The sequence below is a fragment of the Salmo trutta genome, chromosome 6 (genome assembly GCF_901001165.1).
Source record: "Salmo trutta chromosome 6, fSalTru1.1, whole genome shotgun sequence".
Taxonomy (NCBI): Eukaryota; Metazoa; Chordata; class Actinopteri; order Salmoniformes; family Salmonidae; genus Salmo; species Salmo trutta.
In genome coordinates this window covers 54,629,656-54,644,501 of record NC_042962.1, presented here as the reverse complement: position 1 = coordinate 54,644,501, position 14,846 = coordinate 54,629,656, and the positions used below count along the sequence as shown (strand labels likewise).

The 14,846-nt window shown below is 43.9% G+C and overlaps 1 protein-coding gene across 12 annotated transcripts in view; it reads left to right on the top strand.

Annotated features, from left to right (window-relative positions):
* The first annotated feature begins 3,726 nt into the window (after positions 1-3,726).
* Positions 3,727-14,846, top strand: part of LOC115196330 (tensin) — a 49,098-nt gene continuing 37,978 nt past the window's right edge. For 7 of the 12 annotated variants that reach the window (XM_029757067.1, XM_029757064.1, XM_029757057.1 and 4 more), the window contains exons 1-7: positions 3,728-4,232; positions 7,201-7,250; positions 8,298-8,469; positions 8,616-8,666; positions 8,895-9,017; positions 10,697-10,761; positions 12,682-12,765. In XM_029757067.1, coding sequence (XP_029612927.1) covers positions 4,152-4,232; positions 7,201-7,250; positions 8,298-8,469; positions 8,616-8,666; positions 8,895-9,017; positions 10,697-10,761; positions 12,682-12,765 — 626 coding nt within the window. In that variant the 5' untranslated portion in view covers positions 3,728-4,151. Of the gene's footprint in view, positions 4,233-7,200; positions 7,251-8,297; positions 8,470-8,615; positions 8,667-8,894; positions 9,018-10,696; positions 10,762-12,681; positions 12,766-14,846 lie in introns of all 12 variants that reach the window. The other 5 variants (XM_029757060.1, XM_029757065.1, XM_029757059.1 and 2 more) reach the window with 1 other exon arrangement.

Sequence of the window (14,846 nt, the reverse complement as noted above, 5' to 3'; positions counted from 1 at the left end):
AGGTTGGATGTTCTGGTTTATAAGGGTTAGGGTTAGACAACGAGACAGAAAGCTGGTGACAGTGGACTAAAAACAGGAGAGCGTGTGACATGGTGTCCCTGAAATGCTCGCAGTTTCATCCCAAAATGTCAGAGGAGGAGGAGGAGGAGGAGAAGGGGGAGGGAGTTTAGTGTTCCTATAATAGAATTACAGAGACAGCAGTACTAACGCTTTAGAGAGAGGAAGTGATGATGGAATATTTATTTGGTTAGCCAATATGAGATGCTATTGTTGTGAGTGAGAGCATCAAATTGTGCCTGTAATTGAGTCAGTGTGGTGCGGCCGGGTCAGTCCAAATGCACCCTGGGTAGATTTAAGTCACACTTACTGTAGCTCCAGGTGCAGTCCCTGGGATGGCTCTGACGTGATTGGTGAGGAGAGGAGAGGAGAAGATGACAGGAGAACTGAGGGGAGGAGAGGAGTGGAAAAGAAGAGAGGAGTGGAAGAGAAGACAGTAGAGGAGAAAGGAGAGGAGAACTGAGGGGAGGAGAGGAGTGGAAAAGAAGAGAGGAGTGGAAGAGAAGACAGTAGAGGAGAAAGGAGAGGGAAATGAAAAGGAGAGGGCAACCTTTTTATCACCAGCCTGCCTATCTGAGCTGGTCATAGGAACTCTTCAGATGTGTATTAACCTAACACACAGTTACCTATTACAGGGTTTCCCAAACTGGGTCCTGGGGCCCTCTGGGTGCACATTTTAGTTTTTGACCTGGCACTATACAGCTGATTCAAATCATCAAAGCTTGATGATGAGTTGGTTATTTGAAGTGCTGGTGGGGACGACAACACACATAACGACACACATGAACCTAACACACACATGAGCCCAACACACATTAACCTAACACACATTTACCTAAGACACATTTACCTAACACACATTAACCTAACACACATTTACCTAACACACATCAACCTAACACACATTAACCTAACACACATTAACCTAACACACATCAACCTAACACACATTAACCTAACACACATTAACCTAACACACATTAACCTAACACACATCAACCTAACATACATTAACCTAACACACATTAACCTAACACACATTTACCTAACACACATTTACCTAACACACATTAACCTAACACACATTAACCTAACACACATTTACCTAACACACATTTACCTAACACACATTAACCTAACACACATTAACCTAACACACATCAACCTAACACACATTAACCTAACACACATTAACCTAACACACATTAACCTAACACACATTAACCTAACACACATTAACCTAACACACATTTACCTAACACACATTTACCTAACACACATTAACCTAACACAAATTTACCTAACACACATTAACCTAACACACATTTATCTAACACACATTAACCTAACACACATTAACCTAACACACATTAACCTAACACACATTTACCTAACACACATCAACCTAACACACATTAACCTAACACACATTAACCTAACACACATTAACCTAACACACATCAACCTAACACACATTAACCTAACACACATTTACCTAACACACATTAACCTAACACACGTTTACCTAACACACATCAACCTAACACACATTAACCTAACACACATTAACCTAACACACGTTTACCTAACACACGTTTACCTTACACACATCAACCTAACACACATCAACCTAACACACATTAACCTAACACACATTTATCTAACACACATGAACCTAACACACATTAACCTAACACACATTTACCTAACACACATTAACTAACACACATTAACCTAACACACATCAACCTAACACACATTAACCTAACACACATTAACCTAACAAACATTTACCTAACACACATTAACCTAACACACATCAACCTAACACACATTAACCTAACACACATTAACCTAACACACATTTACCTAACACACATTTACCTAACACACATTAACCTAACACACATTAACCTAACACACATTTACCTAACACACATTTACCTAACACACATTAACCATAACCTAACACACATTAACCTAACACACATCAACCTAACACACATTAACCTAACACACATTAACCTAACACACATTAACCTAACACACATTAACCTAACACACATTAACCTAACACACATTAACCTAACACACGTTTACCTAACACACGTTTACCTTACACACATCAACCTAACACACATCAACCTAACACACATTAACCTAACACACATTTATCTAACACACATGAACCTAACACACATTAACCTAACACACATTAACCTAACACACATTAACCTAACACACATTAACCTAACACACATCTACCTAACACACATTAACCTAACACACATTAACCTAACACACATTAACCTAACACACATTTACCTAACACACATTAACCTAACACACATTAACCTAACACACATTAACCTAACACACATTAACCTAACACACATTTACCTAACACACATTTACCTAACACACATTAACCTAACACACATTAACCTAACACACATTTACCTAACACACATTTACCTAACACACGTTTACCTAACACACATCAACCTAACACACATTAACCTAACACACATTAACCTAACACACATTTACCTAACACACATTTACCTAACACACATTAACCTAACACACATTAACCTAACACACACTTACCTAACACACATTAACCTAACACACATTTACCTAACACACATTTACCTAACACACATTAACCTAACACACATTTACCTAACACACATTAACCTAACACACATTAACCTAACACACATTTACCTAACACACATTAACCTAACACACATTAACCTAACACACATTAACCTAACACACATTAACCTAACACACACTTACCTAACACACATTAACCTAACACACATTAACCTAACACACATTAACCTAACACACATTAACCTAACACACACTTACCTAACACACATTAACCTAACACACATTAACCTAACACACATTAACCTAACACACATTAACCTAACACACATTAACCTAACACACACTTACCTAACACACACTTACCTAACACACATTACCTAACACACATTAACCTAACACACATTAACCTAACACACATTAACCTAACACACATTTACCTAACACACATTAACCTAACACACATTAACCTAACACACATTAACCTAACACACATTTACCTAACACACATTAACCTAACACACATTAACCTAACACACATTAACCTAACACAGTGGTTCCTCCTCCTCACTTTATTTTCTCTCTGTAATCTGGTTTCAGTGGTCTCCTGTATTCCTCAGCTCTTCCCCTCTCTCTGACCTCTGTCAGCACTGGAAGAAAGTATTTCTGCTCTCAACTCTGAATCACTGGTATATAACAGTGTTATAGGGAGCAGTCAGGGTTACAAATATATACGACAGAGGGAAACAACAGCTCTCTCTGGAATTACTCTGGAAATGTGTAATTGGTAGCTAAGGGTCAACGGATGGGTTTCGGGAAGAGTGTTAGCCAACAGACGACCTCTCGTAGTCCCACTGTTCCAGGGCATTCACTCTAGCACGATGTGGTGGTGTCGCTTTACAATAAGTACATTTCATTCACTTGGAGACGTTGTAGTATTTAGAGGGGGACCACACACACACACAGACACAAACCACAGAGAGAGAGAGAGAGAGAGAGAGAGAGAGAGAGAGAGGAGAGAAGGGAGAGAGAGAGAGAGAGAGAGAGAGAGAGAGAGAGAGAGAGAAGGAATAATGAGGGATAATAAGAAAGAGGGAAGGGAGAAACCAAAAGTGGGCGGGAGGAGAGAAAGAATAAGCACAAAAGGGGAAAGACAAACGAGAGGCACGGAGGAGAAGAATAGAGAGCGAGAGAGTTAAAGACTGAACTGGAACCTGTTTTGGGGCTGACACTTTTTGAGGAGAGTCCCATCATGACAAAGGAATAAACAACAAAGAACAAACTGGACATATACAAGATCTTCGTCGTCTCTTGGAAGGAAACGAATATGGATATTAGACTCCAGGTGTTTCTATGTGATTGACAACCAAGGCATTTGGTCATTGAAGCCTTCGCCAGGGTGATAGGGCGAACGCAGAAGGGGTAGAGCGAGAGGGACCCTGGTCCAGTCCGGACCAGACCAGTCCAGTCCAGCCATGACCTCAGGTGGCGCCCTCCGCAGGCGCCTCGCCTCCTTCCGCAATTCCTGGAGGCGGAGCGCTGAGTACCTATTTAAGGTAGGCCACGCCCACTCTGGAAGTGTACCTGGTGGGATGACGGGCAAATCTGTCTGTTTAGTGTATGTTTCCCTGCTGTCAAATACCCTACTTTGTATTTGGGTGTACTTAGGGTATCTAGGGTGCCTTGAGGAATGGCATATGAAGTTGTATATTTTGGGTGAAATTCCCCTTTAATAATGAGTTTTCCATACGCTGTTGCATTACCCACTGGGTACAGACGTCAGCTCAATGTCTAGTTTTGATTTATATTTGGTTGAGTTGTCAACTATTGTGAATTCAATGTGAAATCACAAAAAAATGTCACCAAGTCATTGGTTTTAGGTTAAACGTTGTTTTCCATGTTTTTTGGGGTTGAAATGACATGAAAACAACATTGATTAAAAAAAATTATAATCCCAGTGGGTACATACCAATGTAATCATAAACAGCAAGACCTTAATGTTTTTTCCTTCAGTCAACACAGTTAAACGTCTACTATCTAAGCTTCTTTGGTGGTTTTGGTCTTTCATTGAATGTCTTCCTCCTGTCTCTGTGTTGTAGTCTTTCATTGAATGTCTTCCTCCTGTCTCTCTGTGTTTTGGTCTTTCTTTGAATGTCTTCCTCCTGTCTCTCTGTGTTTTGGTCTTTCTTTGAATGTCTTCCTCCTGTCTCTCTGTGTTTTGGTCTTTCATTGAATGTCTTCCTCCTGTCTCTATGTTGTAGTCTTTCATTGAATGTCTTCCTCCTGTCTCTATGTTGTAGTCATTCTTTGAATGTCTTCCCCCTGCCTGTGTTGTAGTCTTTCATTGAATGTCTTCCTCCTGTCTCTCTGTGTTGTAGTCTTTCATTGAATGTCTTCCTCCTGTCTCTGTGTTGTAGTCTTTCATTGAATGTCTTCCTGCTGTCTCTCTTTGTCATAGTCTTTCATTGAATGTCTTCCTCCTGTCTCTCTGTGTTGTAGTCTTTCATTGAATGTCTTCCTCCTATCTCTCTGTGTTGTAGTCTTTCATTGAATGTCTTCCTCCTGTCTCTGTGTTGTAGTCTTTCATTGAATGTCTTCCTCCTGTCTCTGTGTTGTAGTGTTTCATTGAATGTGTTCCTCCTGTCTGTCTGTGTTGTAGTCTTTCATTGAATGTCTTCCGCCTGTCTGTGTTGTAGTCTTTCATTGAATGTCTTCCTCCTGTCTCTCTGTGTTGTAGTCTTTCATTGAATGTCTTCCTCCTGTCTCTGTGTTGTAGTCTTTCATTGAATGTCTTCCTCCTGTCTCTGTGTTGTAGTCTTTCATTGAATGTCTTCCTCCTGTCTCTGTGTTGTAGTCTTTCATTGAATGTCTTCCTCCTGTCTCTGTGTGTTTCTCTTCTTGGTCGTTTGTTGGTCCTGCTGGGTAGTGTATCTTTACAGCTGGTTTTGATAACTGTGATGAGTATTACTGAGGTGGGAACGCAGGACACACATACGCACGCACGCACGTACGCACGCACGCACGCACACACACACACACACAGTAACAGTCACTTAGGGATATCTTTCTGAGTTATAGCTGATGAAAAAGAAAATGTGTGTGTGTGTGTGTGTGTGTGTGTGTGTGTGTGTGTGTGTGTGTGTGGATGGTTGGACACAGATTGTATTAGAGGCTTGGTGGTTGTGTTGTGTGTACACGTTTAGTTCTGCGTGTGTATACAGGCGTGTGTATGTGTGTGTCCATGCCATGTGTGTGATGCAAGAGACCTTGTTCTTATGTAATTGCCACTCTTGTCCCCTGTGAACAGACATATTGTTGCAGTTTTCGAGCAACAGTGTCCCTGGTTCCAGCAGGCAGCATCTGTTTCTAGTCACATCACTATGAATAATGGGTTTTCCTTTTGCCTGACTAGGATTAGTTTCATCACAGAGAAATGAATGGAACAATGGCAACACAGAGCTCTGTACTGTGTGCATAACCTTCTGTTCTGTTCAGGTCCTCTCTATCCTCCTTCACATAGTGCTGTGTATGTTCTCCAGACAGACGGGGAAGTCAGTGCTTGCCTTGTGGTAAAAAGGATGTTGGATCACTAAAGACAGACCTAGTGATGTCCCAGTATTGGTAGATGTCTCCCTGTCCCCATCTCCCTGTCTTCATGACCATGGACAGACAGATGGCAGGGTGTAGATGTCAATGTAACTCTTACAGAAGGGTCAAACACAGACAGACAGACAGACAGCTATGTACTGTACAGGCTAAGTTTAAATGTTGGGGTATTTTCACATTTCAAACATACAGTACCTTGCTAGCATATCAAACGGAACGTTTCAACCTGTAGCCTTTGCCATGAGTGTGCTGGTTGGCTGGTTGGTTGCAGGACACGCCAAATATGTGATGTCAGTTAGATTTCAGTAACAGGAAACAACCAATTGTCAGTAATTAGATGTTTCCTAATGTTGTTGGATTACGTTACCATGAAGGTAAGGAGACGAGGAGACGAGGAGACGAGCAAAGAAAGCTGTTTAAGACTGTTGCCGCATGCCACTAACCAACCAACCCATCACCACCCCGTCACCAGGGTCATAGACAGGCTAATACCATGGTAATACTATGTGTTTAAAGCACCAGCTGTCCGACAGCATCTATTTTAGAACACAGCACTTTGTGTCTGAACACTGTGATCTATTGTCTACTGCTAATCACCCTCGTTGTTGAAATGAATCCTCAATATTCTCCGCTGCTTTTCTATCTGTAGTTAGACTGGGGATGGGGGACACTGGGTACAAGTAAGGCCCCAGGGATATCATGTTCGTTCAAAGCAATGGACGCATCTCATCATGGCTAAATTCTATCCAGTTGTGTTTGGATTTGATATAGTTGCAGACCAGATGCAGTGTGCTTTAATGTGGAATGTACAATGCAGTTGTGTATTACACTCACTCGCACACTTACATCAAACGCAAACAATGCCAAGTTGATCAAGGAGACTGAGTGTGTGCTGTACCTTCTCTGTGTTCCCTGTAGGGAACCCCAAGGTCCTGTAAGAGTGAGCAGACTAGACGAAGGTCATCACGGTAAGAGAGACCACTGTCTGTCCCTCTCTATCCAGGCTGTCACTATTCCTCATCTACTGCAGTATGCGGCCACGTTTACACCTGTTTCTCTGACCTCACGTTTCGCTTCATTGATACCCATAGAGCTCAACACACACTGAAATACATGGACACAGGCCTATCAAAAACCCATCGGGATGTATTCTATCCTGTTGTCAGATCACTGTGACAACCATGCCTGTTTCTCCAGCTACGTTTCCCATCTAACAGCCATCTGGGAGTCGGGATTTGGGTGAACTGATCACAATGATTGTGCAATACCCGCTTGGATCATTCCAGAACACTTTGTTCTGAACTGAAGAACTAGGGTTGAAGATGTTTATGAAAACATGTGTGATATCATATGACGCCACTTCTATTACCATAGACATAAATCACATCGGTTTGTCAGTACTGAAGACTCACACATCAAAGATATGATAGATAATAGATACCACACACAAGAGCCACCAAGGAAGAGCTTTATAGACTAGTGCTGATGTACAAACCCTGTAAGATATCAGGGGCCATATTCATACAGAGTAGCAGTGCTGATCTAGGATCAGTTTGACCTTGTAGATCATAAGGAGCAAGATTATATGGACAGGGAGAAGCTGATCCTAGATCAGCACTCAGTACTCTGAAACGTTTTGTCAGAGCTCTAAGTATCTTCCTCCGCAGGAGTGTCAGTCTGCTGCAGGCCATGGAGGAGAGCTATGAGGTGGACCTGGTGTACATCACCTCTCTAACTATCTCCTCTCTCCTCTCTCCTCTCCCCAGGAGTGTCAGTCTGCTGCAGGCCATGGAGGAGAGCTATGAGATGGACCTGGTGTACATCACATATCTAACTATCTCCTCTCTCCTCTCCCTCCTCTCCCCAGGAGTGTCAGTCTGCTGCAGGCCATGGAGGAGAGCTATGAGGTGGACCTGGTGTACATCACATATCTAACTATCTATCCTCTCCTCTCTCCTCTCTCCTCTCTCCTCTCTCCTCTCTCCTCTCTCCTCTCTCCTCTCTCCTCTCCCCAGCAGTGTCAGTCTGCTGCAGGCCATGGAGGAGAGCTATGAGGTGGACCTGGTGTACATCACCGAGAGGATCATCTCTGTCTCCTTCCCCAGCGGAGCAGAGGAGCGCAGCTACACCTCCAACATCAAGGAGGTGGCCTCCATGCTGGCCTCCAAACACGGGGAACACTATCTGGTGAGATCCCCTGTCCTGCCACTGCTCTACCTCACTACCGGGCCTGTCTGTTGGTGTGGTGGCTTTTCGTGCACCCTGTCACGTCCTGTTGCTGATGGACAACTGTTTCCTGGTCATTCTTATTGATGTGGATTTTGTGATTTCAGCTCCTCAACCTAAGTGAGCGGAGGAATGACATCACCAAGCTTAACCACAAGGTATACACACACAAATACTCTCACACACACACACACATACACACACACACACACACACACACACACACACACACACACACACACACACACACACACACACACACACACACACACACACACACACACACAAATACGCACACACGCACACACACACACACACCTCTCCTAAATGCAATGGTAGTGGTGGAAGTTTTGATATGTGATAGTAGTCTGTGTGGCCCCCTGTAGGTGCTGGAGTTTGGCTGGCCAGACCATTATGCTCCGGCCCTGGATAAGATCTGCAGCATGTGCAAGGCCATGGACACCTGGCTCAACGCTGACCAACACAATGTAGTGGTGCTTCACAACAAGGTAGGTGGTCGGACACCACTCCAGGGAAGGGAGGAAGGAAGGATACATAGTCAAAGTATTGGAACAGGGTCCCGTAGTCTTACAGATCACTGATCACTCCAGGGAAGGGAGGAAGTAAGGATACATAGTCAAAGTATTGGAACAGGGTCCCGTGGTCTTACAGATCACTGATCACTCCAGGGAAGGGAGGAAGGAAGGATACATAGTCAAAGTATTGGAACAGGGTCCCGTAGTCTTACAGATCACTGATCACTCCAGGGAAGGGAGGAAGGAAGGATACATAGTCAAAGTATTGGAACAGGGTCCCGTGGTCTTACAGATCACTGATCACTCCAGGGAAGGGAGGAAGGAAGGATACATAGTCAAAGTATTGGAACAGGGTCCCGTGGTCTTACAGATCACTGATCACTCCAGGGAAGGGAGGAAGGAAGGGTTTCTTCCCGGGAGTGTTACAGTATGCCGTGGTCCACTGTGTTAAGGACAGTAGAGGGTGCTCTCTGTTTGAAGAGTGTGAAAGCAGACAGCCAGGCCCCAGGGAGAAAGTCCCCTATGAATACTCTACTCTGTATGTCCTCAATTCTCATTGGTAAGGAGGTAAAACACCAAACTGTCTCCCTAGCTCATTGGTCGAAAAGGAAAGGCACCAAACTGTTTCCCTGTACCTCATTGGACAAAGTGGGATAATCAAGCTGTCTTGTAGTTGGAAGACAAGTCCTCCACATTCTAGTATTGCTGGTAAAACACTTAAATGGTCCTTAACTGCAGACTGTTAGACTGAAGCCGTATATCACAAAGATATCCAGTGAACATGAGAGTCATTTGATTCTAATAGAGACTGTTGCTGCTGCTGCCTGTGCTTTGGCAGCACATCCTCCTCCCCCAACCGCTCAGGCCCAATGATTCATCATACAACTTGTCATGAATGATCCAATGTTAACTACAGTAACTCACCCAAAAAACGACTTTAAAAACTTCATCTAAGTCTCTATCAATCGGTGTTAAAGACTTTGAGTCAATGTAGCTGAATAGTGAGTAGTAACTTGATAAGTCTGTGGGGGTACATTTTATTCAATATGTACAACAAGTGGTAGCAAACAGAGCATCCCCATGGTTACCAACGCTTATTTTCCCCCTCATCCTGAAATTGAAGCTTTTGGTCAAGATGGAAAAACTGTTCCATTCAGAAACGCCTCATTTGATTAAATGCTATTTGTTATCGCCTCAGTCAGAAATGTTCCACGGGCTGTTTCCGAGTTGAGGGTCAAAGGTTTCTCCGGTAGTGTTGCGTTTCTATCTTCATTTGGATTTGACCACAAACAATGTCATTGTGATAAATATAACCAGGCAGTTTGATCAAATTCAATCTGTGGCAGTTTGGCTTGAAAATAGCCTGGTCACTTAAATCTAACTCACTGTACAGCATTTACATGTCTACACTGCAGGTATAAACATTGTTCGACCTTAAAGTGTGTAACTAAAAATAGCCTTGTATTCTTTCTTAAAAAGTATATCTCCCTCTCTCTCTCTCTCTCTCTCTCTCTCTCCCCATCCCCCCCTCTCTCTCCCCCCCCTCTCCCCCCCTCTCTCCCTCTCTCTCCCTCTCCCCCTCTCTCTCTCCCTCTCCCCCTTCTCTCTCCCTCTCTGTCCCTCTCTCCCGCCCTCTCTCTCTCTTTCTGCAGGGGAACCGTGGGAGGACTGGAGTGGTGGTGGCTGCCTACATGCATTACAGCAACATATCAGCCAGGTACCAGAGACTTCTGTCTGCAGACAAACTGACCTCATGTACCCTGTTTGTTATTAGTCAACATATCAGCCAGGTACCAGAGACTTCTGACTGCAGACAAACTGACCTCATGTACCCTGTTTGTTATTAGTCAACATATCAGCCAGGTACCAGAGACTTCTGTCTGCAGACAAACTGACCTCATGTACCCTGTTTGTTATTAGTCAACATATCAGCCAGGTACCAGAGACTTCTGACTGCAGACAAACTGACCTCATGTACCCTGTTTGTTATTAGTCAACATATCAGCCAGGTACCAGAGACTTCTGTCTGCAGACAAACTGACCTCATGTACCCTGTTTGTTATTAGTCAACATATCAGCCAGGTACCAGAGACTTCTGTCTGCAGACAATCTGACCTCATGTACCCTGTTTGTTATTAGTCAACATATCAGCCAGGTACCAGAGACTTCTGTCTGCAGACAAACTGACCTCATGTACCCTGTTTGTTATTAGTCAACATATCAGCCAGGTACCAGAGACTTCTGTCTGCAGACAAACTGACCTCATGTACCCTGTTTGTTATTAGTCAACATATCAGCCAGGTACCAGAGACTTCTGACTGCAGACAATCTGACCTCATGTACCCTGTTTGTTATTAGTCAACATATCAGCCAGGTACCAGAGACTTCTGACTGCAGACAAACTGACCTCATGTACCCTGTTTGTTATTAGTCAACATGGAACAATGTATTCATTCAATATCACCACCATGTTTGAAGTTCTATACATCTTTAAAGTTCCCAGATATTTCCAGATGAATACAAACAGACATTTGTCCATTCTATACTTTAATTTTAGATTTCTATCAGTGTTGTGGTCCATTTGAATTGAAGGCAGTCAATTCAGGAAGTAAACTGACATTTTAATTCAGTAATTCAAAAAGGGCATCTATTTTAATTGACTTCTCAATAAGCTAAAAGGAGAAGCTATATATGTCTAAAGCTTTTTCCATTTTGGGATTTTAAATTCAAATCACTTCCTGAATTGCCTGACTACCATTCGAATTCACCCCAACCCTGATTTCTATGGCTTCACCCCTTGAGATGTCGGTCAAGTCATAGACAAAAACATGGGGTGATGTCAGGACAAGCACGTAGATCTGTAATAGATAGATAGGCCAAAGGGAATCGGGATCAGGCCTCAAATGAAACACTGATGTGGTTGTTATGCCAAGACGTTCTGTTCAGGCTCTGGTGTATTTTTGGTCAATAAAGAGAAACATTTACATATGTCATACCCTGTAAAGACTCCAGATGTTTCAGGGTGGGGGATGGGTTTACAATCTTACACTTTCACTAAGGAATAACAAAGGCCAAATCACACTTGTTTCTTTGATACTCGAGACAGTTCTATCTTGCTTAATGCTTGAGAGTCAGTGGCATTCTAGAAGAGTAAACAGTACACTCATGAACAAGCGTTACATGTTACAGATGTAGGATCTTAATTTGAGACAGTTTGCTACGGTAGGAAAATAATCCTGCAGCAACAGGAAATGTGAATTATTATGTGGATTATAATTCATGGACATTTTTGAACTTCAGAATACTTTTTAACCTCAAATACACTATAAGTTAAAAATGTCCTGCATTTCAGGAAAGTTTTCCTGCAACAGGGTGATCAAATTAAGATCCTACATCTGTACATTGATCAGATAATATTACTGGGATACTGTAGCATTGTGGGGATGGCAAAAGATGAAAAGCTGTAGATTAAGGACACTTCTTAAGGGACACGGTCGATTAAGGATGTTTTTTAAGGGAGAAGACAACGTAAGGACACTTTTCAGGGTCATTTCAGGACAAACTTATTGTATAGTATATTGTATGTGTTCAGTGAAGAAAAGCCGATCATGACCTTTGTCTCTCCTGTGGTCTTCAGTGCTGACCAGGCACTGGACAGGTTTGCCATGAGGCGCTTCTACGAAGACAAAGCGCTTCCTGTGGGTCAACCGTCCCAGAAAAGGTCAGTTACCACTTACTACCTCACTTCCTGTTTTTGCACTTTCCTGTTTTTGCACCCTACAACTTCCTATGGGCTGGATGAGTTTGATCCCTTGGTGAGAGCAACCGGCTGGATTCCATTCTTAGAATGTGTATCCTTCATTCTGTTCATTGAAGAAGTCAACAAGGGTAAAGAGATGGGCGTGACTTCTCAGAGTGGAATCCAGTCAATGGATGACATGGTGTAACTCTCACTGTTTCAAAGGCTATCGTCCTCTCCTCTCCTCAGTCCCTATCTCCCAGTGCGTCCCAAACAGGAAATACCTCTGTGTTTTTGTTCCATTAATCCTCCCAATGAAGCCTAATTGACATAATTGAGGAGGAATAATGTTTTTTGGAAAGCCCAGCAGCTTTTTGTATTCTCCAGGATTCCACTGAGAGCTGAAAGGTCGTTCTGACACCTCCTCAGTGATCTGGCATGCTGAATAGGTGGCTTTGTAAGGGAACCCTTAGTGGTGCTTAGAACTGATTTAGGGTCAGATCTCACTAACCCAGTCCTAGCCATAGGTCATTACTGAGTAAATACAAACTGACCTGGGATCCATAGTTTGTGGCAGATAAGGGAACCCCAGGTGTATCCAGCAGGCAACAACAGCAGTAGCAGCACTAGGCCTGGCCTCTGGTCAGCTGCTGTTTCCTTACTCAGATATAATTATCCCTCAGCCAGTTCCCCGCAGTCTGAACTTATTATGGTCTGGCATGTGTGACATTAACATTGGGGGGGGGGGGGGGGGGGGGTCTCAGCACTGCCGTAGAAATGCACCACATTCTGTTCTGAGAGGTATCACTATCAAATCATCATCAACATTCTTGTGAGGAAATTCCACTCTAGATTAGAATCTAGGTTAGATCCTTGAGTGGAATGTTTTGAGCCAAAATGGCGGATGGTTATCCAGACTTGATCTTTGTGGCAGCCCAACATTATATATATATATCTGTACAGTAGTAACTGTAATATGTCAGAATCTGTGTGGCCGTGTTTTCCGGCGTGACCCCGCTGTTACACAGGGAGCTCCTTACACAACCCAGCTGGTCTGTGATTGCTTCCTGCTCCGACCTAATTTCATTTGGGAGACCGAACCATCTGGCGGCTGCCAGCGGAGCGCGGGGGGAGCACAGGGGTGGTGGGGAGATGGGCCGACCTCTGGAACAGAGGTCACACTCTGCATAATCATCGTTAGTATCATTAACAGGCTGCCTGGCAGGCAGAGCTCACCAACACAACACAACATACCCCTGCTTGGCAGGCAGAGCTCACCAACACAACACAACATACCCCTGCTTGGCAGGCAGAGCTCACCAACACAACACAACATTCCCCTGCCTGGCAGGCAGAGCTCACCAACACAACACAACATTCCCCTGCCTGGCAGGCAGAGCTCACCAACACAACACAACATTCCCCTGCCTGGCAGGCAGAGCTCACCAACATAACACAACACTACATACCCCTGCCTGGCAGGCAGAGCTCACCAACACAACACTACATACCCCTGCCTGGCAGGCAGAGCTCACCAACACAACACTACATACCCCTGCCTGGCAGGCAGAGCTCACCAACATAACACAACACTACATACCCCTGCCTGGCAGGCAGAGCTCACCAACACAACACTACATACCCCTGCCTGGCAGGCAGAGCTCACCAACACAACACAACACAACATACCCCTTCCTGGCAGGCAGAGCTCACCAACACAACACTACATACCCCTGCCTGGCAGGCAGAGCTCACCAACACAACACAACACTACATACCCCTGCCTAGCAGGCAGAGCTCACCAACACAACACAACACAACATACCCCTGCCTGGCAGGCAGAGCTCACCAACACAACACAACACAACATTCCCCTGCCTGGCAGGCAGAGCGGCCTGGCGCTCGTACACTCCAATTCACTCTGACATCTCCATAGTGTGCGAAGCCTCTTTGATAATAGATGTGGCGTGTTTGCTAGTCTTGCTTGCCAGACTCATGGTGCATGACATTGAAGGGTTGTCCCTCTGTTTCACGCTGTGACTGTGTTGTGTGGATGTGTGTAG